General features: G+C 38.5%; 1 protein-coding gene across 4 annotated transcripts in view; it reads left to right on the forward strand.

The window, feature by feature from the left end:
* The window catches only part of ccdc102a (coiled-coil domain containing 102A), a 127,474-nt gene that overhangs the window by 97,467 nt on the left and 2,894 nt on the right, over positions 1–27,113 (forward strand). For all 4 annotated transcript variants that reach the window (XM_051651688.1, XM_051651678.1, XM_051651696.1 and 1 more), the window contains 2 exons: positions 15,628–15,798; positions 16,330–16,433. In XM_051651688.1, coding sequence (XP_051507648.1) covers positions 15,628–15,798; positions 16,330–16,433 — 275 coding nt within the window. The remainder of the gene's footprint in view (positions 1–15,627; positions 15,799–16,329; positions 16,434–27,113) is intronic.

A 27,113-nucleotide genomic window follows, 5' to 3' on the forward strand; every position in this document is an offset into this window, starting at 1 on the left:
GGGACTCAAGTCTGAAGCCAGTGCTGAAGCGGTCTCATATGCATCAACCCGAGCAGTGTGGCAACTGCAGAGGATGCCGTATGTCCCAGGAGCCTCTGAAAAAGTTTCAGTGGAACTGCTGTCTTCTGTCTGAACGCCTTCAGACAGTTCAGCACCGACTGTGCGCGCTCATTCGTGAGGCACCGAGAAAAGAGTTGCTCTGAACCGAGGAGAGCTTGCTCTTTTCCCAGTTGACCCGAAGCCCTAGACAGTTTAGGTGCCTGAGCACCAGGTCCCTGTGTGCGCACAGTAACTCTTGAGAGTGAGCTAGGATCAGCCGGTCGTCGAGGTAGTTGAGTATGCAGACGCCCACAGGTGCACCGCAACCGCCTTATCCACCTGGGGGATCGCAGAGTACCCCCTGGCAGCCCCACCATCGAGGGTAGTGAGAGCGGAAGAGCTCAGAGACCGGGTCCAGGCAGTGAAAGGTGCCAGCCACGACCTCGTGAGCTCCTCATGCACCTCCAGGAAGAAAGGGGGCGGGACGCGGCCGTGAGCGGCGCTCCTGGCCTAGGAACCAATCGTCAGGCTGTGAGGGTTCAGGGGGGATGGAGGGTTCCTCTCCAGCCCGACACACGCAGCCGCCCAGGCAAGCATTACTGCCAGCTGCATGTCAGGCTGCGACTGGGCGACCACACCCGAAGGTGGGAGCCCAGTAGAGTCCTCAGTGTCAGACTGGACAGCCCGCTCTCCAATGCTGCAATCGAGACGAAGGAAAAACCGCGACCGCAAGGTTGCCATGGTTACGCTCTCGCAGTGAGAACATGACCCGTCCACGAAAACTGTCTCCGCATGGGCAGCGCCCAAGCACGTAAGACCATCATGGCCATCGGAAGCGGAGAGGTAACGACCGCAACCAGGAAATACACAAACAGAGAGGTGTCTTTAAAAAGACGCTCTCCGTTAATGCCACTCATTTAAGAAGGGAAAATATGCTCTTTTAGTAGGAAGAATGTACTCTTTTGGCTGCTGAAGCACCCAGAGCCGTTCTCTGCACTTCACCAGTGCAAGAGGGGGAGAGGCCGCTGTAATGCGCTGTAAATCCAACAGCTTTTCGAGGTGAATGGATCGGCAGAGTAATTCAGCTCGCTGAACACAACCGCTCGGCTCCGAAGAGATAATCTGAATGAATGGTTGCATACCAGCTCCTTTTATACCCGTATGTCCGGGGGAGTGGCATGCAAATTCCACTCGCCAATTCCCATTGGCCTTTTTTCAAAAAGCAGAGGTGTTTGGGGCTCCCAAGAGTGACCCCTAGTGTCACTACATCGACACAATGTCAAGTGAGTGACAGATAGGGAACCTTTGTTTTGTATTAGTATTAGTTTGTAGTTTGTATTGTATTAGTTCATTCAACTTTATTTACATGTGCATGCCCCCCCACCCAGAACTGATGTCACTTTGCTTGAATTAGTTCACATATACTATATAGTCTAGTCAAAAAAGAGTTAATAATGTTGACATATTATAAAGATTTATAATTTGTCAACATTATGAACAATTTTGAACAGCACACTATATGGTAAATGTGAACTAATTTAAGCAAAGTAAAGTCAAACCCATGGGTGGGGTCAATGAGCATTGCCACCCTGATGTGAATCATAAATGTGGCTTCAAGATTGCTGTAACAAAGAAGATGATAGCCACTGTCTACTGGTATATTAACATTGTGGAGGATGTGAGTTTAAGAGATTTAATGCCCATTGCAGTGAATATGGAACCAATGGGGAAATGAGTTCTTTGAATTAGGGTTAAAACATTTAATGTTACTTGAATTGGTGATATTTTAGTGCATTTCTGTCTTTATACGGTGGAAGGCTTTGTTTGGAAAATTTTAATAAAGCATTATATTGTTACATATTGTTTTGTTTTCTTTCCAAGGATGGAAATACATGTATTTTGACAGGAAAAGAAGTATATATAGTCTTAATATATAGTTTCAGCACTTTCAAAATTGCGATTAAATTTAAGAAATTGTGTGATTAATCACTATTAATCATTTTTATCAACTGACGGCACTGAAATTAAGCTAAAAATGTTATAATGTAAAACTGTATGTTTTTGAGCAGAAGCTATTTATTTTCTTACATCATGGTTGTTGAACCAACTAATCGTTTTTGCTTTTTTTCTTCAGTGTACTACTCTACCCTGTTAGCACGATCCTTTTTGCCACATCTGCCAGTGGAGGGTCAATTGAGAAAATATACCATTTACCAAAATTGCCATGAAACTTAGAATTATTTTATAAACAAAATGTAGCATTGTATAACTAGATAGGTAAAGTTTGTTGAGATAAACTTTGATGTTGGCTTGCCAAAGCCTTGTTAAAAATAGTTTTATAAAGTTTCAAAGTTGTAGGCCTCAACTTCCGAAATACACAAAGTCAGTCAGATAGACAAGTGGTGCATTAATGGTTGCTAGGCATTGCTAGGCTGTTGTAGTTGGTTGCTTGGGCGTTCTGTCTGGTTGCTTGGGTGTTCTGTCTGGTTGCTAGGGTGTTCTGGATGGTTGCAAGAGTGTTGATAGATATATTAGTCTATGGGATTTTTAGGATTTTCAATTGTCCGTCACGGGAAAACCGTATATCCAATCAGTTAGAAAAATCATAGCAGCCCGAGTCAGAACAGCCTGATGGTCTGTGCCAAGTTTGGTGGGTGTAGCTTGAAAGCTCTAGAGAATTACAAATCATAATTTGGGTCTTGGTTTAGTGATTTTGGAAAAACCTTAAACCAAGTCTGTAGAATTACAGTATGCTGGCTTTGTCAATCCAACATTACTATATTTTATCTTTATGACAATTACATTTTTAGATGTTTTTCCTGTCATATTTGTGACAAAGCGCAAGCCACATTTCACTCTGCATCAAAAACATGAAGACCCATCGCAATGTTGTTCCTTATTTTCATTTTGGTGACTACGTAAGGGATATTGCACATTAGTGTTTGCCACATTGAGTTTTGGGAGTTTATCCCAAATAAACTACTGATGGTAAATTTTTCATTGATGTAACAGTTCAAGACACATTTTTTGTCTCTATATGTCTTTGATTAAAATCGCTGGTGTCACTTTTATCAGCAAAGGTTGACTTTATTTGAATACCACTAATCCGCCTATAGACACTTCAAGTCTTCGAACTACAGTTTAGATTCATACTTTGTTAAATTACTCACAAAGTGGCCAGTTTGATTTTTCCCTTTTTTCAGGGCTGGTGTCACTAAGAGCCAGACACACACTTTTCGCATAGCTCCTGGTTTTTACCCTCTGTAAGGCTGGAGTGAGTGAATCATCCTTTCAGTCTGTCAAGAGGAATAATGTTAGGAAGCCACGAGCTGGCAGAAAAACCATTATGGCTCCAGCAGCTCCTTTTTTTTCCCCATCGACTGAGGCTTCCCTCCTCCAGACCACTCTCTTATTCAACTGTCTTATTAGACTTGATCTAATCTTTAACTGTAATGATAGCTGTAAGGCAGGGACAGGGATTGTGTAAGTTTTCAACTGCATTTGAAGCTAAATAACAATGTAAAAAAAGGTGTCATGTTTGTTAATAAGAAGATGCTTGCTTTTGCAAAGCAACCTAACATTTGCATTCTTCAGAAAAAGTCCCCCTGGCAGGAGCAGCCAGTTGAACTATTTGCTCTGGTCCATTATGGACAGTGGTCCGCTCTGTGAGTGCACTTGAACTTACCTTTGTGTTTTGCACAGAAACCACTCTTGTGTCTTTTCTGTTAGTGTTTTTGAATTCCCTATTAGGCAGTGCAGCGATTGGATGGAAATCAGTCAGTCTCATGAATAATGTAGAGATGTACTCTGAATCTATGATGTATAAATGGCCTTCCCTGCCAATCACAATTCAGAATGGCCAGTAATATGTCACATTCAGTGATGCTGCTTGAACTTTGTTTTTTAAGACAGAAGAATGAAATGGCTCAGAAAATCTAAATGTTATATTTAAAATAATGTCTTATATCATTGTTTTACAGTACAGAACATACTGTATCTGTTAACATATGTGTTAAAAATGTGTTTTAGGGTTTCATGACCCTTTAAATGTTTTGCCCAAGGACACCATGGCAGGGTTCCCACTGTCATGTGAAAATCTAGAGATGTCTGAATTTAACAGTTGTGTTTTCCATGCCAAAGTCATGGAAATTGATAAAATCTTAAGTCATAGAAATTTTATAGTGAATAATACATCTTTCCAGATATGCTCTGCTCTAAATAATAATAATAATAATAATTGGCTATATATTGCTAACCATAGAAATGCTGAATTACTCATTATCTAATTGGTCTGAATTTGCTATGGTTTTCTCCATTCTGATGGATCATGTGAACATTAACTGAAGATCCTGACCCATATCTGCATGATTTTATGCATTGTACTGCTGCCACACAATTGGATGATTAGATAATCACATGAATATGTAGATGTACAGGTGTACCTAATAAAGTGGTCGGTGAGTGTAGTATTCCAAATCCTTGTCTGCCAAGTCGGCTGTGGGGGGTATGGCACCCATTGAAGCTCTGCTATAGTGTAGCTGCGCACCATTTGGTAAGCATGTCCAAAAACCCCGCTCTTGCTGAGGCTGCATGAGAGGGAAATTAAATGGAAAATGGTATATTCGCATACTGTTCATTTGTGTATATATCCAATCTTTTAGAGAAGTGTGTGAAAGACAGAGGTGATTTTGTATAGTGTTGTGAGGTTCAGGTTCTCTGCTCAGTGGGCCAGATGTTTAAGCAGATTTCAAGATCTGAGAGTCAGTAACGGGGAAACATTTAACTGCCTTCCCCCATGCGGCTGTACAACCTTACCCTGTCTTTCCCATCTTTATTTACACAATGTTTATGTGTGTGCATGTGCCTTTTTCTTTTATTACTAGGAATATTTTTAATCTTCAAATCCTCCCATTGTATTCCCATGTGAGTAGAACTGTATGTCAGACTGTGTGTGTGTGTGTGTGTGTGTGTGTGTGTGTGTGTGTGTGTGTGTGTGGATCAGTTGACTGTTCCAATCTCACTGCCTTCCATTTCTCACCTTCCATTTCCTTCTGCTGCAGTAAATGTCTGTAGCATCATGGATCATTCATCAAGCGATGGCATGTTTTATTCATCCAGCCCTCTTCTTCCTTCCACTCTCTTTCTGTCTTTCACTATCAAAACACTCACCAAAGATGGCTAGACCTGGATTACCCCAGATGAATGTTTAAACGTTTAAGTGGAGAAAGCTGTTAAATCTCAGGCTCCCTTTTTTCAATATGACATCATTTGTAATTTTACTTTCCCCCATTAACATGTATTATTCAGGTTCATGTTTTTTTCTGTCATCTGTCTCTCCTCATGCATCTGTAACTTTCCTTTGTAGTGTTTCACATTTAGATCAATCATTTTACTGCCAATCCACACCTCAGCATTTTTTTTTTTACCCTCTCTCTCATTACATGAAATGTAACATTAGTATGTAAGATGAGTGAGTGGCTTTGACAATCTAATTGGCTGGCTCTACATAACTTCCGGGAGGAAGGGCAGGATTTCTTTCCCCCACCATGCCTGAAAATTATACTTACAAGGCACCAGGATGATAAAATGAGCACTTTTGAGTGAGATACCCGATTTGCCAAAGTTCACTGGTTAGTGGCATCACATCTTTGAAAGATACTCAAGGGGGAATTTTTACTTTCTGCCCATTATACCTACTGGCATGTAGGGTAGCAACGAAGGACCACCACTCCTGTCTGTTTTGGGTCAGCCTCTTAATGGCTCTCTGGGTGTAATTCAGGGCCTGTTCTGCTCCAGGTGTTCTTTGGTCTTCCTCTCTTACGTTCCCCTTCTGGTGTCCAATGAAGGGCAGTTCTTGTGATGTTGCCATGGACTTTTCTAATGACATGCCCAATCCATTTCCAAAGTCATCTTGTGGTGATAATGTTCATGTCTTCCTGATTGCACTCAGTTAGAAGCTGTTGATTAGTGATGGTATTGGGCGAGAAGATTTGTAAGATTCTTCTGAGGTTACTTGAGTTTGGAGAGGTAATTTTCTGTCATTTTTAGCACTCTACCCCATAGAGCAGAGTGGAAAGGACACAACTGGTATGATCTCATCTTGGTGTTGGTGCTATACTTTGGGAACTTCCATATGTTATTTAGCATAAAAAAAAAAATTCTAGCCTTGCTGGAGTGGTTCCTAATGTCACTGCCTGCTTTCCCATCACCATACTGCCCAGATAGGTGAGCTCTTCAGTTGTATGTAGATCTACTCCCTCAACTTGTATTGGCAAGGGGTTTGTGATGTTTAATGTCATTACATCTGTTTTCTTATAGTTGACCCTCAGGCCTTTCTGTTATGCAAAAATGTTGAGCTGGGATGTTTTTTTCCTGCATGTGCTGGTGATTATGAGAGACCAATTCTAGATTGTTCGCAAAATCTAGATCTTTCAGTGTTGGTCCACCTTATGCCTCTTGGCTGATCTTCAATTATTTGTCTAATCACCCAGTCTATGGCCATATTAAACAGCAGTGCTGACATCACACATCCTTGCCTCACTCCTGTCTTAACTTCAAAGTTGACTACTTTGCATGTGAAATTGGTGTAAGAACACCTGATGAGGTCAACCATTTTTGAATATATGCCATTTGCCATAGGCTGTCTTTTCAAAGTCCACAAAGTTGATGGAAAGTTGTCTCTGCCATTCTGCTCACTGTTATATAAGTTGCACAGTGTGAATATTTGATCTATACATTCTTTACGATAATGCCTTTTGTCCAATCATCCAGTATCATCTTACTTTCCCATATGGTTGTAAAAAGTGGTTGTAATATTTTGGATGCAACATTGGCTCTAAATAGCTCTGTACTGAGGTTGTCCTGTTTAGGGGCTTTTCCATTCTTCAGAGATTTAATGGCTGAGATTATTTCTTATTTGTCTGGTGGCTCTGCATTAATATCAAGGTCAGTCTCTGCTTCTTGTGGATCAGCTTCAGATGTTGGCGGTGGTCTGTTGAAAACACTGCTGAAATGTTCAGCCCATTTAATTTCTTGATCTACCTCTGAGGTAAGGTGGTACCTCGGCTGGCTACATCCTCTGCTTGACTGGCAAGACTGTTTGTCTGCTCATCAGCCCTTGTCCCTCTTTTTTACTGCTCAGTCAGCTTCTTTGTGCTTCTGTTTGTATCTCTCTTGTATTCTATCTGACTTTGCCTCCATAGGTTTCTTCTTTTGGGCTCTTCTTTGTTTGATGACTTGCCATGTGTCGATTGTAATCCATTCTTTTCCTTTCTATTGTTTAGTTCCTAGGCAGGATTCACTGGCTTTAGAATATGCTTCTCTGATCTGTTCCCACTTATTGTTGACTTCATCTGGGTCAGGTTGTGTGTGGTCTATGCTAGCTGCAAGAATTTGGAACCTTTTTTTCTGTTTTTTAACAAAAGCGTTCTTAACTTTTGGGTCATGTAATTTCATCACACTGAACTGTTTTTCTATGTTCTGTTTTTTGCATCTTCAGTTTCAGTCTTGCTGCAACTAGGTAATTAGGGGAATTCACGAAGAATGAATTGCACCTGGTCTGTGCTGGTTTAGATTTCGATTCACTAAAGGAATTATGCAGATCAGGCAACGGTGCAAATGCGGCCACAATATCTGTGCTGAACACAATTTGCATGTGCAATTTTGCAAGCCAATTCTTAGTGCTATATAGTAGAGCATGCAGCAGACCACCATGATCTGAAGCACTCTGGTGGGACTGAACAGCATCACCCCACTACTGCGATTCAGACACCTGAATCATTTGTTTAACATGCTGAAATTTTGCTTGACTACACCGTGGTCTGTATATATGCCATATTATTATACACTCTTAAACATAATTTGATAATAATGTGATTATTATGTGATAATTAGTAAGGAATTTCTTTAAAATTTCTTGGCCGAAACAAAAAAATCTGGACACACTGGCTAAAAACTGAAAATGATTATTTTAAATTAGACTTTGTTTGGAATAATTAAATTCAAAATTGTATTATTAGGGATGCAACAAAACCACTTTTTAACAAGCACTATATGTGTGCGTTCCTCCTTTTTTTTATGTATTTGCCTTTCGGATCTGTAATATGTATGTGTGTATATATATATATATATATATTTTTTTTTTTTTTTAATGTGTCAATAAACCGCACAGTTAAATTTTGTATTCAACTTATTGCAGGCTTTGGATTTACAGGATGCCATTATTCCAGGATGACCAGAGCAACATTTCAGATGCGATGATTGGTCCTATGATTAGTCCCATTATGAATTAATTATTCAGTCACATGACTTTTTTTATGCGCATCTTGTATTCCTAATAAATTAAATAGGAGTTTATTTGGTAAATGTGTTTCCATCATAGTTTATAAGCATTTCTTCTTATTGAATAAAAAATGTATCTTCCTCAAGCAAGCATATACGATTTTTATGTGCATTTTGATTATTTTATTCGTGTCTGTGTTTCCATCCAGCAGTTTTAATGCAATATCCCAAAATGCGCATTAAAATAAGTGGATGGAAACCAAGCTACTGAACTGTCTAATAAATTCTATTTAGCAAAAGCACTTATATAACATTTCATAGACTCCTCTACTTTTGCCTCTCATGACCCACACATGTGCACACATATCCATACAACACATGCACACACAGCACCTTGGCAGGCCGTATTGAGGGATGTGCTCCAAATACAGATCAGTGTGATTTTCTGCGGCTCTCCCAGTAAAAATACAAGTAGATCTTGTCCTCCTTTCTGGTGACCCAGAAATCAATAAAACACAGCAGTATGGGATTCTCATACTGCCAAGTGGCTTAGTGTGTGCGCGTGTGTGCGTGTGCGTGCGCGTGTGTGCGTGTGTGTGTGTGTACGTGTGTGTTTGTGTTTGTGTGGTTAGCTGCTTTGGTGTCAAAATTGTCCAGAGAATGAAATGAATCTGACAAAATCTCGCTTTGGGGATGCACAACCAACCGAGAGAACCGCAACCTTATGATTGTCAAGCAAAATTGATTCAAGAATTTGGGTGAACTTCACAAGGAATGGACTGAGGCTGGGGTCAAGGCATCAAGAGCCACCACACACAGACATGTCAAGGAATTTGGCTACAGTTGTCGTATTTCTCTTGTTAAGCCACTCCTGAACCACAGACAACGTCAGAGGCGTCTTACCTGGGCTAAGGAGAAGAAGAACTGGACTGTTGCCCAGTGTTCCAAAGTCCTCTTTTCAGATGAGAGCAAGTTTTGTATTTCATTTGGAAACCAAGGTCCTAGAGTCTGGAGGAAGGGTGGAGAAGCTCATAGCCCAAGTTGCTTGAAGTCCAGTGTTAAGTTTCCACAGTCTGTGATGATCTGGGGTGCAATGTCATCTGCTGGTGTTGGTCCATTGTGTTTTTTGAAAACCAAAGTCACTGCACCCGTTTACCAAGAAATTTTGGAGCACTTCATGCTTTCTTCTGCTGACCAGCTTTTTAAAGATGCTGATTTCATTTTCCAGCAGGATTTGGCACCTGCCCACACTGCCAAAAGCACCAAAAGTTGGTTAAATGACCATGGTGTTGGTGTGCTTGACTGGCCAGCAAACTCACCAGACCTGAACCCCATAGAGAATCTATGGGGTATTGTCAAGAGGAAAATGAGAAACAAGAGACCAAAAAATGCAGATGAGCTGAAGGCCACTGTCAAAGAAACCTGGGCTTCCATACCACCTCAGCAGTGCCACAAACTGATCACCTCCATGCCTCGCCGAATTGAGGCAGTAATTAAAGTAAAAGGAGCCCCTACCAAGTACTGAGTACATATATAGTAAATGAACATACTTTCCATACATCATAATTGGTCTTATGATGTATTCTAATTTTTTGAGATAGTGAATTGGTGGGTTTTTGTTAAATGTGAGCCAAAATCATCACAATTAAAAGAACCAGAGACTTAAACTACTTCAGTCTGTGTGCATTGAATTTATTTAATACACGAGTTTCACAATTTGAGTTGAATTACTGAAATAAATGAACTTTTCCACGACATTCTAATTTATTGAGATGCACCTGTGTGTATATATATATATATATATATATATATATATATATATATACACACACACACACTGGCGGCCAAAAGTTTGGAATAATGGACAGATTTTGCTCTTATGGAAAGAAATTTGTACTTTTATTCACCAAAGTGGCATTCAACTGATCACAATGTATAGCCAGGACATTAATAATGTGAAAAATTACTATTACATTGTGCTAAACTACTTCAAAGAGTTCTCATTAAAAAAATCCTTCATGTGCAGCAATGACAGCTTTGCAGATCCTTGGCATTCTAGCTGTCAGTTTGTCCAGATACTCGGGTGACATTTCACCCCACGCTTCCTGTAGCACTCGCCATAGATGTGGCTGTCTTGTCGGGCACTTCTCACACACCTTACAGTCTAGCTGATCCCACAAAAGCTCAATGGGGTTAAGATCCATAACACTCTTTTCCAATGATCTGTTGTCCAATGTCTGTTTCTTTGCCCACTCTAACCTTTTCTTTTTGTTTTTCTGTTTCAAAAGTGTCTTTTTCTTTGCAATTCTTCTATAAGGCCTGCACCCCTGAGTCTTCTCTTTACTGTTGTACATGAAACTGGTGTTGAGCAGGTAGAATTCAATGAAGCTGTCAGCTGAGGACATGTGAGGTGTCTGTTTCTCAAACTAGAGACTCTACTGTACGTATCCTCTTGTTTAGTTGTACATCTGGTCTTCCACATCTCTTTCTGTCCTTGTTAGAGCCAGTTGTCCTTTGTCTTTGAAGACTATAGTGTACACCTTTGTATGAAATCTTCAGTTTTTGGCAATTTCAAGCATTGTATAGCCTTCTTTCCTCAAAACAATGATTGACTGATGTGTTTCTTTTTTGCCATTTTTGACCTAATATTGACCTTAAGACATGCCAGTCTATTGCATACTGTGGCAACTCCAAAACAAACACAATGTTAAGCTTCATTTAACGAACCAGATAGCTTTCAACTGTGTTTGATTATAATGGCAAGTGATTTTCTAGTACCAAATTAGCAATTTAGCATGATTACTCAAGGATAAGCTGTTGGAGTGATGGCTGCTGGAAACGGGGCCTGTCTAGATTTGATCAAAAATTACTTTTCAAATAGTGATGGTGCTGTTTTTTTACATCAGTAATGTCCTGACTATAGTTTGTGATCAGTTGAATGCCACTTTGGTGAATTAAAGTACTAATTTCCTTCTGAAACAGCAAAATCTGTACATTATTCCAAACTTATGGCCAACAGTGTGTGTGTGTGTGTATATATATTCATAAATAAAGTAAATAGTGTTTTCTTTTATGTCCTCATTAAGCAAGGTAAACATAGAGATGTTTGTGTGTCCATCTTCCCCTCATGCTGATCCATCATTTGAAGTTTTTCACTTTTAGATAAAATCTTAGATAAACCAGTATTTGAATGAAAAAGTGAATAAGGAAAACCATTGATACTAAACAAGCATATACGTATCTATATGTGCACATGCACGCTCCCGCTCAAAAACAAACAGACAGTTTGGCTGGCTGCTCTTGTGATGGGGGAGGTACATTTATAAATTAGATTTGTCTAGCTACTTGATTATCCTCTTAAATTATTAATGGATTCTGGGGCTTCCTTGAGCTTCCATCCCCCTCAATCTCCATAGATTCTCCCTTTCATTGTTTCTCACTCTTATAGCCACAGAGGTGTTTATATGAGCTTAGTGTGTGTACAGAAACTAGAAAAGGTCAGAAGCACTGTTAAGTGAATCATACTGGGTCAGTCCTCACCTAGACATGCATATCATTCTTGGCAGTACTTGACTCAACTTTTAATTTGAAGTGATTGATTTGGCTTCACCATGTACAATTAATGACGTCCTAAAATACATGATGTAGTGACATACCATAAGGGTTTACCGCCAATTTTTATAAACAGTATTTAAATACAGTTAACCCCAGTTTTATAAATGGATCTAAGAATTTTTGCATTGCTTAAAAACATGTTTGTATATTATAAGCTGACCCAGAACTCTATATATGAACACTGTGATGTTCATCTCAAAGTTCTGTTTGATTTCCAGCACCAACTGAAATTTTAGTGTATTTTTCTATTGCATTATTTGATTAAAAATATAAATATGTTTTTAGACAATTTGGTACATTATGCCATGTCCAACATAGTGTGTATGGTATAGTATGAACTAAGTTCATACATATCCCTGAATACTGTAAATGGAAAAGCACATCATGTTAACTATCATTTTGTTTCTCAAAATAGGTCTGGGTGAGATATATACATTTTCACTACATAATCGCAGTGATTTTGCCAATGATTTAAAATTAAGCAATATTGTGAATATCACAATGATTTTAATGTGCTTTTTAGTTGGCCATTAAGTTTCATTGAGAGCGCATCAGTAAACTAGTTTCACAATCCTTCATGCACAATTAATTAAAATAATATCAAAATGGCGATATGGTAACGTGATTCGTAAATTGCAAAACGTGTTGATTAAAGACAGATAAACATGGTCTCTGTGCGCTTCAGAAAGAATAAGCAGGCCTCATGGGCTTGTCTTTTTAGAGCAGATTACATGCATTGTGAAAAAAAGTTCTGCAGATTCAAGTTATACAAATCTACAAATTATCACAGTATAACAGAAAAGGAGGAGATGACATCACTGTAAACTGTCAAACACACACTGATGCTGCATTTAAAAAAAAAAGCTCCAGGGGCCGGATTCACAAAACTTTAAGAAAATTCTTCTTAACTACCATATTACAGCATCAGAAAAAATGTTTTACGAATATTTTTTTTATTTCTGAAAACTTAAGAAATGGGCTGTTTATGTATAAATGTGATTTTAGACCAAAACACGTTTTTAAATTGAAAATAAAAATAAAACACTTTCAAACCATGTCAATGTTATCACAACATAACATTTTTTTGTTTTGTTTCGAAGCTTCTTAATGTGGATACCAACCAAGTTAGACAATTCAAACAGATGCGCTGGATATCTCTCTCTCTCTCTCTCTCTCTCTCTCTCTCTCTCTGTGATCTTTAGTCCATAATAACATAATTATATCATTAGAAAGCTGAGACTGTCCTCTGCCGCCCTTTCCCATGCCTACCTCTTTCTGATGAGAAATAAAGTAATTGTCAAGCTTCCCAAGGAGTACTTTTTGCCTTGCACTAATTTCCTCAATGAAAACCTGCAGCTTTTGTCTACTAAAGATTTTTTTTTCTCCATGTCTAATTAAAAGTTGTCAAATGGTTACAAGCAAGTAAATTAATGTCGTAAATTAATGCAGGTTAATGTCGTTAAACTAACACATCTCACTCACTTTACATTTAAAAAAGATTGCAATGTGTTTGCTGCTTTAAAAAAGGTTAGAAGATACATTTATCATTACGATTTACCACTGTTGAAGTATTTAATTTGCTGTATTAGACAAGGCAACCTCATGAACAGGCTATTTTAATCATACAGTGTCAAAGCCTGTCATTTTATTCTTTGGAAAAAATTTCTTAAAATATTTGAGAACTTATTTTCAAGAATTGCACATGAATTACAACATTCTTACAAGCTTCTTATAATTTATCTTAAGAACTTTTTGATAAAAAATTAAAATCTTGACTGGGTCCCACAGTAATAATTTAGTATTATGCAATATTCAGCTGGTTCCAGAAAATAATAAAGTAGTTTTTGCACACAAAACAAAATTGTTAAAAATATATGAAGGAAAATAATGCTTTTATTAGTAAAAATTATTTGAAGGTAAATAATGCTTTTTATTAAGCTATTTTGTGTCTTTGTACAAAAAATATAAATAGAAAAGTGCATATTAATGAAAATAATTAAATCTCATTCTCCCTTGTGTTCATTTAGTGAATAAATGTGAGAAACATGCCTTCATTATTTTTAAATAGATTTTTATTCAGTGCCTTGCATTTTAAATATTTAATCTATTGAAATCTGATTTAAAAAAAATCATGAGCAATTTCAGAACAAATACATCTGGCACCAACAATCATGCCACAGTCCAAATCACTGAGATCACATTTTTTCCCCATTCTGATAGTTGATGTGAACATTAACTGAAGCTCCTGACCCATATCTGCATGATTTTATGCACTGCACTGCTGCCACATGATTGGCTGATTAGATAATCACATGGATGATTGTTGGTGCCAGACGGGCTGGTTTGAGTATTTCTGTAACTGCTGATCTCCTGGGATTTTCACCCACAACAGTTTCTAGAATTTACTCCGATTTATGCCAAAAACAAAAAACATACAGTGAGGGGCAGTTCTGCAGACGGAAATGCCTTGTTGATGAGAGAGGTCAACAGAGAATGGCCAGACTGATTCGAACTGGCAAAGTCTACGGTAACCTGGATAACCGATTTGTACAATTGTGGTGAGAAGAATGCTGTTTTCCCCAGAGCTCCTTGAGGCACCCTTTCTTTCACTTTAGTTTGATCTTTTTTTTTTATTCTCAGTTGGGATATGGGGTGGAGTGTGGTGCATATCAGGAAACGTCTCTTGTCATCGGCCTGACCACAAGCTCAGCTTGTAAAACACTGGTTACATCAGACATTGTTAGTGTTAGTTTGTCTTGACTAACTGAATATGGTTTCAGGATTCTAGTCTGGAAACCGCTTCTTGTGGTGATTTTGGTTTTCAAGACCTTTGATGTCTTGTGAAGTTCTTTCTTGGTTTGTCAAAGACAAAAACTGACTCTTGTTTCAGTAGAACATATGTGTAATTGTGTTTATTGACAATGCTACTAAAAATTTAGCAAAAAGTGCTTTAAAGTAATATTATGGTGCCATGTAAATTCAATGGTATATAAATATGGAAACCATTCAGAGTACCATGATATTACATCTCTGACACCATCACCATACCATGACCTCCACAATACTTTTATTGCACGTAAGGGAAGTGTTCCCAAGAAGAGCAGAAATATACAATGGTGAAAAATTCAAAGTAATGCTGTGTATACAAAGCAATATAAAGTCCTAATGGAGATATTTGAGGTCCTATTACAGTTGTGTTCAGCACAAAAACTGTTCTTTTGAGCCATGGTGGGCCAAATGTCACTTTATTGCATACTGTTTTATATGCTTCAGTAGTCTCCCATGGCAGAACAACAACACTAACCAACACTATAGGGGCTTACAGACCTTCAGTTGGCAACATAATGTTCTTTGTTGTGAGATGTTTTATTTGGTGATTAGATATGACCTGGGCTCCCACTCACAGTCTCTTCTGCTGTGATTTGAGCTGAAGCACAGTGTCCTTTTGTATTAATGTCCGGGAAAGAACTTTGCTTTATTTTCTTTTACTTGTAGGTTTTTCCAGCTCTGTGACTCATTCGCTTTCTCAAACAGTTTCAGAAGTCAAGATTTCCACAGAATAACATCAAAAGGATCTTTATCTTGAATGAGACCTCATATGACACGGGTTGTATATGGATGGTGATAAGGGAAGTTCTCGGCAGTCTGGAATTGTATCTTAAGTGTTGTGTCAATACTTCACCTCTCTTGCAGGAGCTGGCAGATTTGCGGCACATTCACTCCAAGGTTAAGAAGCAGTACCAGGAGAAGATGGCCGAGCTAACACATGCTAACAGGCGTATTGAGCAGCATGAGACAGAAGTTAAGAAGCTCAGACTGAGGGTGGAGGAGCTAAAGAAAGAGCTGGGCCAAGCTGAAGATGAGGTAAGATAAAAAACCCAAGTGAACTGCAGCATTCACTCTAATATGACTTTGTCATTAAACACAATATTGCTTGAGATGTACTCTGTGGTTTATTTTGTGAAGTTCTGTCATCATTTACTCAACCCCATGGTGTTCCTTCCCTGTATGATTTTCTTTTATCCATGAAAAACCAAAGGAAAAGTTTATCTGAGTGTCAAAGCTGCTCTTTTTAGTGGAAGGGGACCAGGGGTGTCCAAGCCACAAAATGGACAAAACAATCACCATAAAAGCATCATACAGTAAAATTGCCAATATGACTTGCACAATACATTTCTTCTGAAGCTATATGGTACATTTTTGTGAGAAATAGGCTCAAATTTAATTTGTATATTGAGCAGACTGGACATTCTGCTATAAATAACTCCTTTTGTGTTCCACGGAAGAAAGTCAAACAGGTTTGGAACAACATGAGGGTGAGTAAATGATGACAGAATTCTCACTTTTTGGGGTGCAGTATTACTAAAATCAAATTAAATAATGCATGTGTTTCAGTTGGATGAGGCTCATAACCAGACCAGAAAGCTACAGAGATCCCTGGATGAGCAGGTGGAGCAATCAGAGAACCTTCAAGTTCAGCTGGAGCACCTTCAATCCAGGTAACCACGAAGATATGTGCACACACTGGGCCCATTTGCACCTTGCATTAACATGTGTTTTCGGTGATCGGATCGCTATCGGATAGCACTTGACCACATTGTGATCGATCACTGAAACCACATTAAGACATGGTCAGGGATGGATTCTGTCCACATTCAAAGAAGGTGTAAAAGCAAATGCGTTTTCGTTATCCAGATTCAACTACTCAAGTAATTAATGATGTGATGAGGTTACGCTATCGTCATCTGGTGTTAAAGTGCTGTGTTCCGGCTTCTTGCCTTTTTCTGTTTATTGTGAGGAACACAAAAGACACTGCATTCCGTCTTGCAGTTTTGTTACCTGAACAATGAACATTTTGCCATGAATTATTCCATTGTAATACAAATGGAATATCTCATCTCTCTCCTCAATTCCCCACTCCCTCACGTCTCTCTCCTGTTTTCTAAGTGGCTTGCGTGGCACCAGGCAGACTTAACTTCCGCGTTTCAGATGAGAACCATATTTAGCACTTACGGCCACCAAAAATTTTCAATGAAGGAAAAAAACCCACTTAAAGTGATGGAAAGTGTTTAAATTATCCATCATTGTTTTAAAATTCACTAAAAGACACAGAATTTTCAGTAACCACAGCCTCTGACTAATATGTAAGTAGCATTTTTCATTATGCGTGGGTAACTTTGATCGGATCTCTATCAATTGACATTGGAGATGCATTTGACTGCAAGTTGCAAATGCAATCCAGCTAAAGAATATCCAGATACTATCCGTACCATTCTATATACCCTCACCATTTTAAACAGCACTGTGGCAGCAGTGGAGTCATTCAGGTTCCTGGGCACTGCCATCTCACAGGACCTGAAGTGGGAGACCCACATTGACTCCATTGCGAAAAAGGCACAGCAGAGGTTGTACTTCCTTCGCCAGTTGAGGAAGTTCAACCTGACACAGGCGCTGCTGATACAGTTCTACTCAGCAGTCATTGAGTCTGTCCTCTGCACTTCAATATCTGTCTGATTTGGTTCAGCTATGAAATCGGATATCAGAAGACTACAAAGGAAAGTTTGGACTGCTGAGAGGATTATTGGTTGCCCCCTGCCCTACCTTCAAGAACTATACACTTCCAGAGTGAGGAAAAAGGCTGGAAAAATCACTCTGGACCCCACTCACCCTGCCCATTACCTTTTTGAACTGTTGCCTTCTGGCCGACGCTTCAGAGCTCTGAGCACCAGAACCGTCAGGCACAGGAACAGTTTTTTCCCTCAGGCTATCCTGCTCATGAACAGTTAAAACTGCCCCATTGAGCAAAAATGAATGTGCAATACACAGCTTAGTCTTTTTATATTATCCAACACATCCTATCTCTTCTGCCATTACATTCCCTTGCACTGTATATAACCGATTTGTATTAGATTTGCACTACGTGTGTGTGTGTGTGTGTATGTATGTATATATATATGTGTGTGTGTGTGTGTGTGTGTGTGTGTGTGTGTGTGTGTGTGTGTGTGTGTGTATGTATGTATGTGTATGTATGTATGTATATGTATATATTAGGGGTGTAACGGTACACAGAAGTCACGGTTCGGTATGTACCTCGGTTTTGGGGTCACGGTTCGATACGAGTTCGGTACAACAGGAAAAAGCAACAAATCCCAAATGCTAGGTTTCTTTTCATTTATTTTGAACAGACAGTAGTGCAAATTTCAGTTTGTTCCACCTAGCGGCATTTAGTACCCCCTGAGGTAGTTGGTACAGTACAGCCTCCTTTAGTGTATTAAGCACTAAGCAGTTAACAGAATGCACTCTTGCATAGGCCATATTTTTTTATAGGGCTGATAAAAAACAAAAGGTATTTGGTCACAATCAGCTACAAAACTGAAAAGTATCTCTTTAAAAGTACAAAATAAATAGAATAATGAAAAATAAAACTTGTGCATTAGGAGAAGCCATTCTTGGGCTGTGTCTGGTTTGGAAGGATGCATCCTCCGGAGGTTGCATTTGTCGGCCGCATACGTCATTGAGGCTGTCTCGTTTTAGAAAAGTGAGTAGGACACTTCGAATGCAGCCTTCGAATGCGAACTTCTTTCACGGGAATTCGGAGGATGCATGAGGTCCCACTCATAACCCACAATTCTTTGCTTCAACGGAAATGTAAAAAAAAAAATGATGCCAATTTGCCAAAAGTAATGTTAATTCCCAAGTTGAAGTACCTCAGTCGATGGATGCAGAGTATATAATATGTATAATTATATTAATATATAATTAAAATAAAGTATTAGACTAAAATTACACCTGTAAAATCTATTTTCTTTTCTCTTTACATCATTATAACTCTCTTAAAATTTACCTCATACATTCCCTTCTAAAGAGACTTTGTTCCCTTCTCACTCAAAATGCTCGCGCTTGTTAAAGAGTGGGTGCTGTCATAGCAACCATGATACGTTACGTTTACATTTGTCCTACGAAGGCCATCTCGTTTAAACGAGGCTTGTTTAAAGGAGGACACTCGGTATACTGCAGCCTTCAAAGGACGTGTCCTACCTAGCATGCAGCCTTCCAAACGAGAGACAGCCTTGTTTTGGGTTGGTGCATAGATGGTCTCTTCTTCTTCTGCTCTTTTTCCTGTTGTGGCGGTTAGCAATCAGCGTTGCATTACCGCGCGCACCCCCTTCTGGATTGGAGTGTGTATCACCTGTGACTGACTCGGGACGAATACATGTACCGTTTCCCCCCTTGTATATATATGTGTGTGTATATATATATATATATATATATATATATATATATGTACACACACACACACACACACACACACACGTATGTGTGTGTGTGGGTATTGTCTATTGTGTATTCTATATATACTTTATTTTTTTATTCAATTTGTAATTATTTTTTTAAAAGTCTTGTTGCTGTTTTGTTTTGTTGTGTACTGGAAGCTCCTGTCACCAAGACAAATTCCTTGTATGTGTAAGCATACTTGGCAATAAAGTTTATTCTGATTCTGATCCTGATGTGCAACGCATTTTTAATGCAAGGTGTAAAAAGGGCCTCTGACTCAACAATCTCTCTGAACTTGGTAAACTGTGTTCTACATTTGTGAATAATGTGTTGAGTTCAGTTTTTATTTGATCTGAAATGAATATAGGATAAGCTTCCCTGTTACACCACATCATGATGACAGGTTTACTGTGTAAACTGTCAACAATTCATTCTGTTTATTCTCTCTTTCAGCTCTCTCTCTCTCTCTCTCTCTCTCTCTCTCTCTCTCTCTCTGTCATTTTTCTGCCTGCATTCAGGCTAGCACCTACTTGCAGCCAATCCTGAGCTGCCTGGCTGTGGGTTACCATAGTAACAGGGAGACTTGAAGCAGTGTTGTGGTATCGGGCCCCCCGCAGCTGGAAAAAACAGTGACAGGCGTGTTGACATGGCATTGCTTGTAGGGACTTTGATGAAAAGCTTCTAATGATTAAGACATTCACACAGTTAAATTCCTCCACTGCACACCTGTCTTATTACATATGAATACATTTTAAGACATGAGCCATTGATCTACAATGTGCAGTCTTGCTGATTAGCTTCTATACATTGGATTGGTGCAAAGTTGTCTTTGTCATATGGGTTTAGGAAGAGATTTCAGTTGAATTCAATCCAGATTGTAGATGATAATGATCTGACTGATGTGTGATGTAGTGACTGTACTGTAAACTAAATGTTTAAATTTTCTAATGTAAACGTGAGTGATGCTTACTGTGCAAAACTCACTGCCATGATGCTATAGGGTGTTGTGAGTCATTGCCAGGCTATGCTGCTTTTAAGGTGTTCTGAGTCGTTGCTGCAGTGCTCTTGGTGGTTGTCTACTGGTCCAGGTCAAAATCCCCACACACAAGCTTCTGATATTCTGGCCTTTTTGTCTGTTTATTGTCCACCAGACAAAAATAGTAAGTCCAATTGCATATAAAAGTAATGTTTTGAGATATCACCAATAGTTAGGCTTGGGATTGATGCCTTTATCATGCATCAATAATCAGAAAATTTTACAGATGATTATCGATATACTGTATATATGCATTTTTTCAGGTATAAATAGGGCTGCTCATTGCAAAAAAGTCTGTCTCTTTTGACAGATTTCTTAACACAAATTTGGTAAAGTGTGAGTGGCAGGGTAAATTAAAGGGGATTGCACACTGGACACGTCTTGCGGAGGACATGGCGCATTCTAAAATTCGAAACAATTATTTTCTACGAAGGTGCGCACACAATGCTGCCGCACACCGTCTCCAGAGGCTGCTCAAAATTCTGCAGCCCCACGGAGCATAACTCGCATAATTTTTTTTTATTAAATTCGACCCAAATCATTATCATAGGAACAAAGATTATTTACTCTAGCTCTCCCCCTTTAATTTACCCTGCTGCTCACACTTTACTAAAGTTGTGTTGAGAAATATGTCTGAAAAGATTAAGAATATTGCATAACGAGCAGCCCTATATCGATAATCATCGGGAAAATATTCTGATTATCGATGCGTGAAAAAGGCATAGATCCCAAGCTTATTATTTACTCTAGCCATCACTGGATGATATATTGTGTATATGTATCTTTCATATACTGAAGCCTACACAATGTATTTTCAGTTACAAGTATGTCTTGCTGTGGTTTGACAGCTTGAATTATATCTATACATCAGCATAGATCGAACATCACCATGAAAGAGAATAAATTGAATAAAAGATGTGAGTACAAACAGACCATCCCTCTGAGAGGTGGGCCAGGGTTCAGTGTTATCGCAGCGATAGAGGAAGGGAGGAGCAGTGTAGTGGTGGATAGGGCAACAGATGGAGCTGAGTGCTTGTCCATGTTGTCATGGAGACAGAGGATGGTCTAGTAGAGGCTGATTTGGAGTAAGGGTTGTCAAGGTGACTGGAGAAGACTGAAAATGACAGTAGTTATTTTAACCAAAATTACAATTTTGGTCATCATGTACTCGCTCTGATTCGTCTTTCCAAACCTGTATGACTTTCTTCCTTCCTTGGACACAAAGGGTGATGTTAGGGATGCTTTCACTTTCATTGTATGGCAAAAATATGCAATGAAAGTGAATGGTGACTGAGACTAACATTATGCCATATATCTCATTTTGTGTTCCATATAAGAAAATAATTTGGGTATATACGGGATTAGAAAAACATGAGGGTGAGTAAATTATTACAGAATCTTTATTTTAGGGTGAACTATCCCTTTAAGGAACTGATGGAGCTTCATTTATTGCCAGGACATTTAAATTAGCATATTTTCTAAGCTGAGTGTGATTCTGCCCGCTTCATACCCTGCAGTAAAAAACACAAACAGAAACATCTACACTGTACACAATGGACAAACAGAAGAGAATCAGATCTTATGATTGAGGTCTGCTTTTCTTGCAGGGATACTCGCCTGGCTTCCTGTTTGCAGCAGCTCTGTCTGTCTGTTAGTCTCACAGCACGAGACCGCATCTCAGCTCAGCCCACCGGCAGCACCATTTGGCACCCCCACTGTGCCTATTTGCTGCTTTCTTCAGTGCAAAGCTGTGAACTCAGTCTCTCATCTCTTGTTTTACCCTTAGCAGTTTGTTGCTTGTTGTCTGACTCCCTGCCTTCCCACCTTCCCCCTTTCTCGCTCTTTCTCTTTCCCCTCCTCCCTCTCACCTTCATTACTGTCCTCACTGCTACTGTCTCTCGCTCCTCACACATTTTCCTCCCTAAACTATTTCTCTCTCCTTTTTTGTCTTTATCTTTAATCTCTCTATATTTTACATGACAAAAATCTGTTTCTTAATCAAGGCTTTAGAAAAAAATCATTATTTTATTTACAAATTTTTGCCATGTATTCTCTCTCGTCTCTCACTTTCCCTTAGCCTATACAGAGAGTAGATTAACTGTGTGTGCTTCAGTCTATAATCGTAAACCTGGTGTGTAAGTCAATACATGAGTGCAGGCAGTGCTCCAAAGCCCTGCAGTTGATTGAGTAGTGTGCCAGGTCTGGATCCATCATCACATTGACTGGCACAAATGATCAGGCACACAATTACATGCACACACTCAGTCGTGGGACACATGCACCTACATTGCACTCTTTTTTTCCATACTTCAGACCCCAAGGCCCTTTTAATAGCTAAAAAAACTTTAAAATACTGCATAATGACGTATCAGATTGATACTTCATGATAACTGATTATTAAAAAAAAAGTTTTGTAACTTGATATGATTCAAATGTCCTCCATGAAAAATTGACCCTAAACATGAACCATATAAATAAAAAAAATAAAAAATGCTAAAACTAGAAAGTACACTCGACTGTTGCCAGTTGTCCATTTTGATTTGTTTTATGATATTTTTCTACGGTGTTTTTGCTGGTGCCAAATTGACTCCAAACAGAAACATTACTACCCTGGATAACAATCACCTTTCTGAAAGAGCATTCCAACTTTGATACAAAGGGTCACAGCTTCAATTATATATGCATACATGATTTTGATTAGATCAGAGGAATTTATTAAAATAAATTTAAAGGAAAATTTTACTTGTCTGCCACAATTATGTATTTTAATTATCTGAATTATTATATGTATTATAATATTTATAATTATTTAAATATATTTGTTTATAATCATTTAATCATATATTAAATATTTTTATTTGGGGGCCTTTCTCTGCAAATATTGATATTTGCGATTACAGTAATTGCAATTGGTTTGATTTATAAGCTGCATGTATTTAATTAGATTAAAAAATTAAATAAAATGTTTTAATTCATTGACAGCCATGTTATTACACACAGCATTGGGCTCTTCAGTCTCAAAAGAACAAGTCAATCTTAAAAGAACATGAGGTTTTTATCAGTTTCCAGACATTTAAAGACAAGAACTTAATGCACACCTCCACTGAGTGACAGGCAACTTATCAGCTTTCAACATCAGAGTGTATTAAAAGAAGAGGGAGTGAATTAATTTTTCTGCATAATTTTGTACTTGTGTATGGGGGTGGGGGTGGGGGGGGATATTAATAAATATATCCTTTGTTTCATAATGAAAATGTCTTTGGAGTAGAATAGGATTATCATGTATGTGACATGTTGTGATTTCATGGTTGCTCATTCAGCCGCGTCTGACTGACATGTTCTTTATTGTACATGTCACAGTGCCAGTAGCGTTTGGCTGAAACAATTACATAGCTGCTTTCCCATTGGTCAAACTGGTTTTCCATTGGTTTGGTAGTGCAGAAGTCAATTCCATACCCGGGATGTCCAATAGCAAACTTTTATGGTGTTCTCCTCTGGAAGGATGGTGCACACAGTCACCCATCATTGGAATTCTATATCAAAACTGGACAGATAATACACAGCTTCAGTAGTAGTCTAATTTTACTGTTTATATCCATAATTTTGCAACAGAATTGTTTCACTGCACATTTTGTGCATTTTAAAAAATAATAATAAATTATTGTAGAATATTATTCCAAGCTACTTGCTTATTCTTTTTCCAAGAATTCAGTTTTAAATTAGGCTCTTTATTTATTTATTTATTTATTTATTTATTTTTACCTGTGTCTGGAGGGTTACACAATGTTTTATTGACTTTCACAACTTCTATTGCTGAATTTAAGCCCCAGACAAAATATCAGAATTACATGTTCATCTTAGTAGAGGTGAATTCAAGTTATTGTTTTGTGTGAATTGCATTTTTTATGTATTTGAATAACTTAATGGTAGGACAAAAATAAGTGTTGCATCATTGACCCTTGTACTTTTTCGGAGAGAAAAAAAAATGAAAGCACCTAAATATACACTTTCCCTTAAACGTTCAAACTTTTGGACACTAAAGGTCATTAAAACTCATTTTTTTACCACTCCACAGGTTTAATATTAGCAAACTATAGTTTTGGCAAGTTGTTTAGGACATCTACTTTGTGCATGACATGAATAATTTTTCCAACAATTGTTTACTGACAAATTGTTTCACTTTTAATTGACTATATCACAATTCCAGTGTGTCAGAAGTTTACATACACTAAGCTAACTGTGCCTTTAAACAGCTTGTTAAATTCCAGAAAATGATGTCAAGCCTTTAGACAATTAGCCAATTAGCTTCTGATAGGAGGTGTACTGAACTGGAGGTGTACTTGTGGATGTATTTTAAGGCCTACCTTCATACTCAGTGCCTCTTTGCTCGACATCATGGGAAAATCAAAAGAAATCAGCAAAAGACCTCAGAAAAAAATTGTGGAGCTCCACAAGTCTGGTTCATCCTTGAGAGCAATTTCCAAAGGCCTGAAGGTACCACGTTCATCTGTACAAACAATAATATGCAAGTATATACACCATTGGACCACACAGCTTTCAGACCGCTCAGGAAGGAGATGCACTCTGAATGTAGTTTGGCGCAAAAAGTGCAAATCAATCCCAGAACAACAGCAAAGGACCTTGTGAAGATGCTGGAGGAAACAGGTCGACAAATATCTATATCCACAGTAAAATGAGTCCTGTATCGACATAACCTGAAAGGCTGCTCAGCAAGGAAGAAGCCACTGCTCCAAAACCGGCATAAAAAGCCAGACTACAGTTTGCAAGTGCACATGGGGACAAAGATCTTACTTGTTGGAGGAATGTCCACTGGTCTAATGAAACAAAAATGTAACTGTTTGGCCATAATGACCATCGTTATGTTTGGACGCTTGCAAGCTGAAGAACACCATCCCAACCATGAAGCATGGGGGTGGCAGTATCATTTTGTGGGGGTGCTTTACTGCAGGAGGGACATGTGCACTTCACAAAATAGATGGCATCATGAGGAGGGAAAATTATGTGGATATATTGAAGCAACATCTAAAGACATCAGCCAGGAAGTTAAAGCTCGGTCACAAATGGGTCTTCCAAATGGACAGTGACCCCAAGCATACCTCCAGAGTTGTGGCAAAATAGCTTAAGGACAACAAAGTCAAGGTATTGGAGTGGCTATCACAAAGCCCTGACCTCAATCCAATAGAAAATTTGTGGGCAGAACTGAAAAAGCATGTGTGAGCAAGGAGGCCTACAAACCTGACTCAGTTGCACCAGTTCTGTCTGGAGGAATGGGACAAAATTTCAGCAACTTATTGTGAGAAGCATGTGGAAGGCTACACAAAACATTTGACCCAAGTTAAACAATTTAAAGGCAATGATACCAAATACTAACAAAGTGCACATAAACTTCTGACCCACTGGGAATGTGATGAAAGAAATAAAAGCTGAAATAAATCATTCTCTTTACTATTATTCTGAAATTTCACATTCTTAAAATAAAGTAGTGACTTCTATGGCCAGGAAATGTTTAAAGACATTGTCATGTCACAAGGCAATTAATTGCTTAAAATTACATTTACAAATACAGGGTCTAATAGTGACAGCAATGGAGAGGAACAATTGTAGAAATTTGTGTGAGATGATTACAAATTGATTGTGTTTTCCATTATGTGACTGTCAGATGGGGCAGTGGTGGCTCAGCGGTTAAGGCTCTGGGTTACTGATCAGAAGGTCGGGGGTTCAAGCCCCAGCACCGCCAAGATGCCACTGTTGGGTCCTTGAGCAAGGCCCTTGACCCTACCTGCTCCAGGGGCGCCGTATCATGGCTGACCCTGCACTCTGACCCCAGCCTAGCTGGGATATGTGAAAAAGAAGAATTTCACTGTATATGTGCAAATGTATAATGTGTGATAAATAAAAGAAAATTAATTAAATTAATTATTAATTATTATAGATACTCTCATGTGATAATAATCAGTGTAAAAACATAGATTTGTTCTATTGACTTTCCCACTAATCAGTCATACTGAGCAATTTTTGCACTTGCAGATAGAGAGAACAAATCTGTTTAAATATTAGATTTAGAACTCTTTGCCAAAGTGTTTATCTTATGTGTGCAGTATTGACCTTAGTGAGATTAACTTCCATAATTTCTTTACCTGTCAGCATATACTTTTCATTTTGCAAGTGGTTCAGTGCCAGTGGTGCAGTCAGTTTGATTCTAAGCACTTCTGTTTTTGGAATTTCTCAGAACTGACTTACATTTACATTTTTACATTTACTTTTATGCATTTGGCAGATGCTTTTATCCAAAGCGACAGTGCATTTAAGGTATGCATTTTATCAGTTTGTGTGTTCCCTAGGAATCGAACCCATGATCTTGGTGTTGCTAGTGCCATCCTCTACCAGTTGAGCTACAGGAATGTTGACTTCACATTTGTGAACCATTTTTGCAGTTTCTTTTATCCAGCTTTTCTGAAGGTGATTTTTAGTGAATGAATGACATTCACACAGGTGTCCTAGCAGAGTAACCACATGTGTAGTTTATCACAAGCTATGGACATGTTCAACTCATTTTCACAACCAGAATGTGTCAGTACTTTTTGTCTTAATTTTGAACAGTGTATCTATTGCTTTATAACTTAAAACCCAAACTTCTGTTGATCTTGAAAGGCCTGCATGTGCCATCTTTATTTAAAATGATTTCCACTTGGTTTGATAATTTGTAAAATGCAGTGATATTCATACATCCTAAGTGTGTCTCTTTTTCTTCCTTTTTTTTTTTTTTTTTTAATCCCCTTCTCTCCCTATTTGATATGCCCAATTCCCACTACTTAGTAGGTCCTCGTGGTAGCGCAGTTACTCAACT

The sequence above is a fragment of the Myxocyprinus asiaticus genome, chromosome 2, assembly GCF_019703515.2.
Source record: "Myxocyprinus asiaticus isolate MX2 ecotype Aquarium Trade chromosome 2, UBuf_Myxa_2, whole genome shotgun sequence".
NCBI lineage: Eukaryota > Metazoa > Chordata > Actinopteri > Cypriniformes > Catostomidae > Myxocyprinus > Myxocyprinus asiaticus.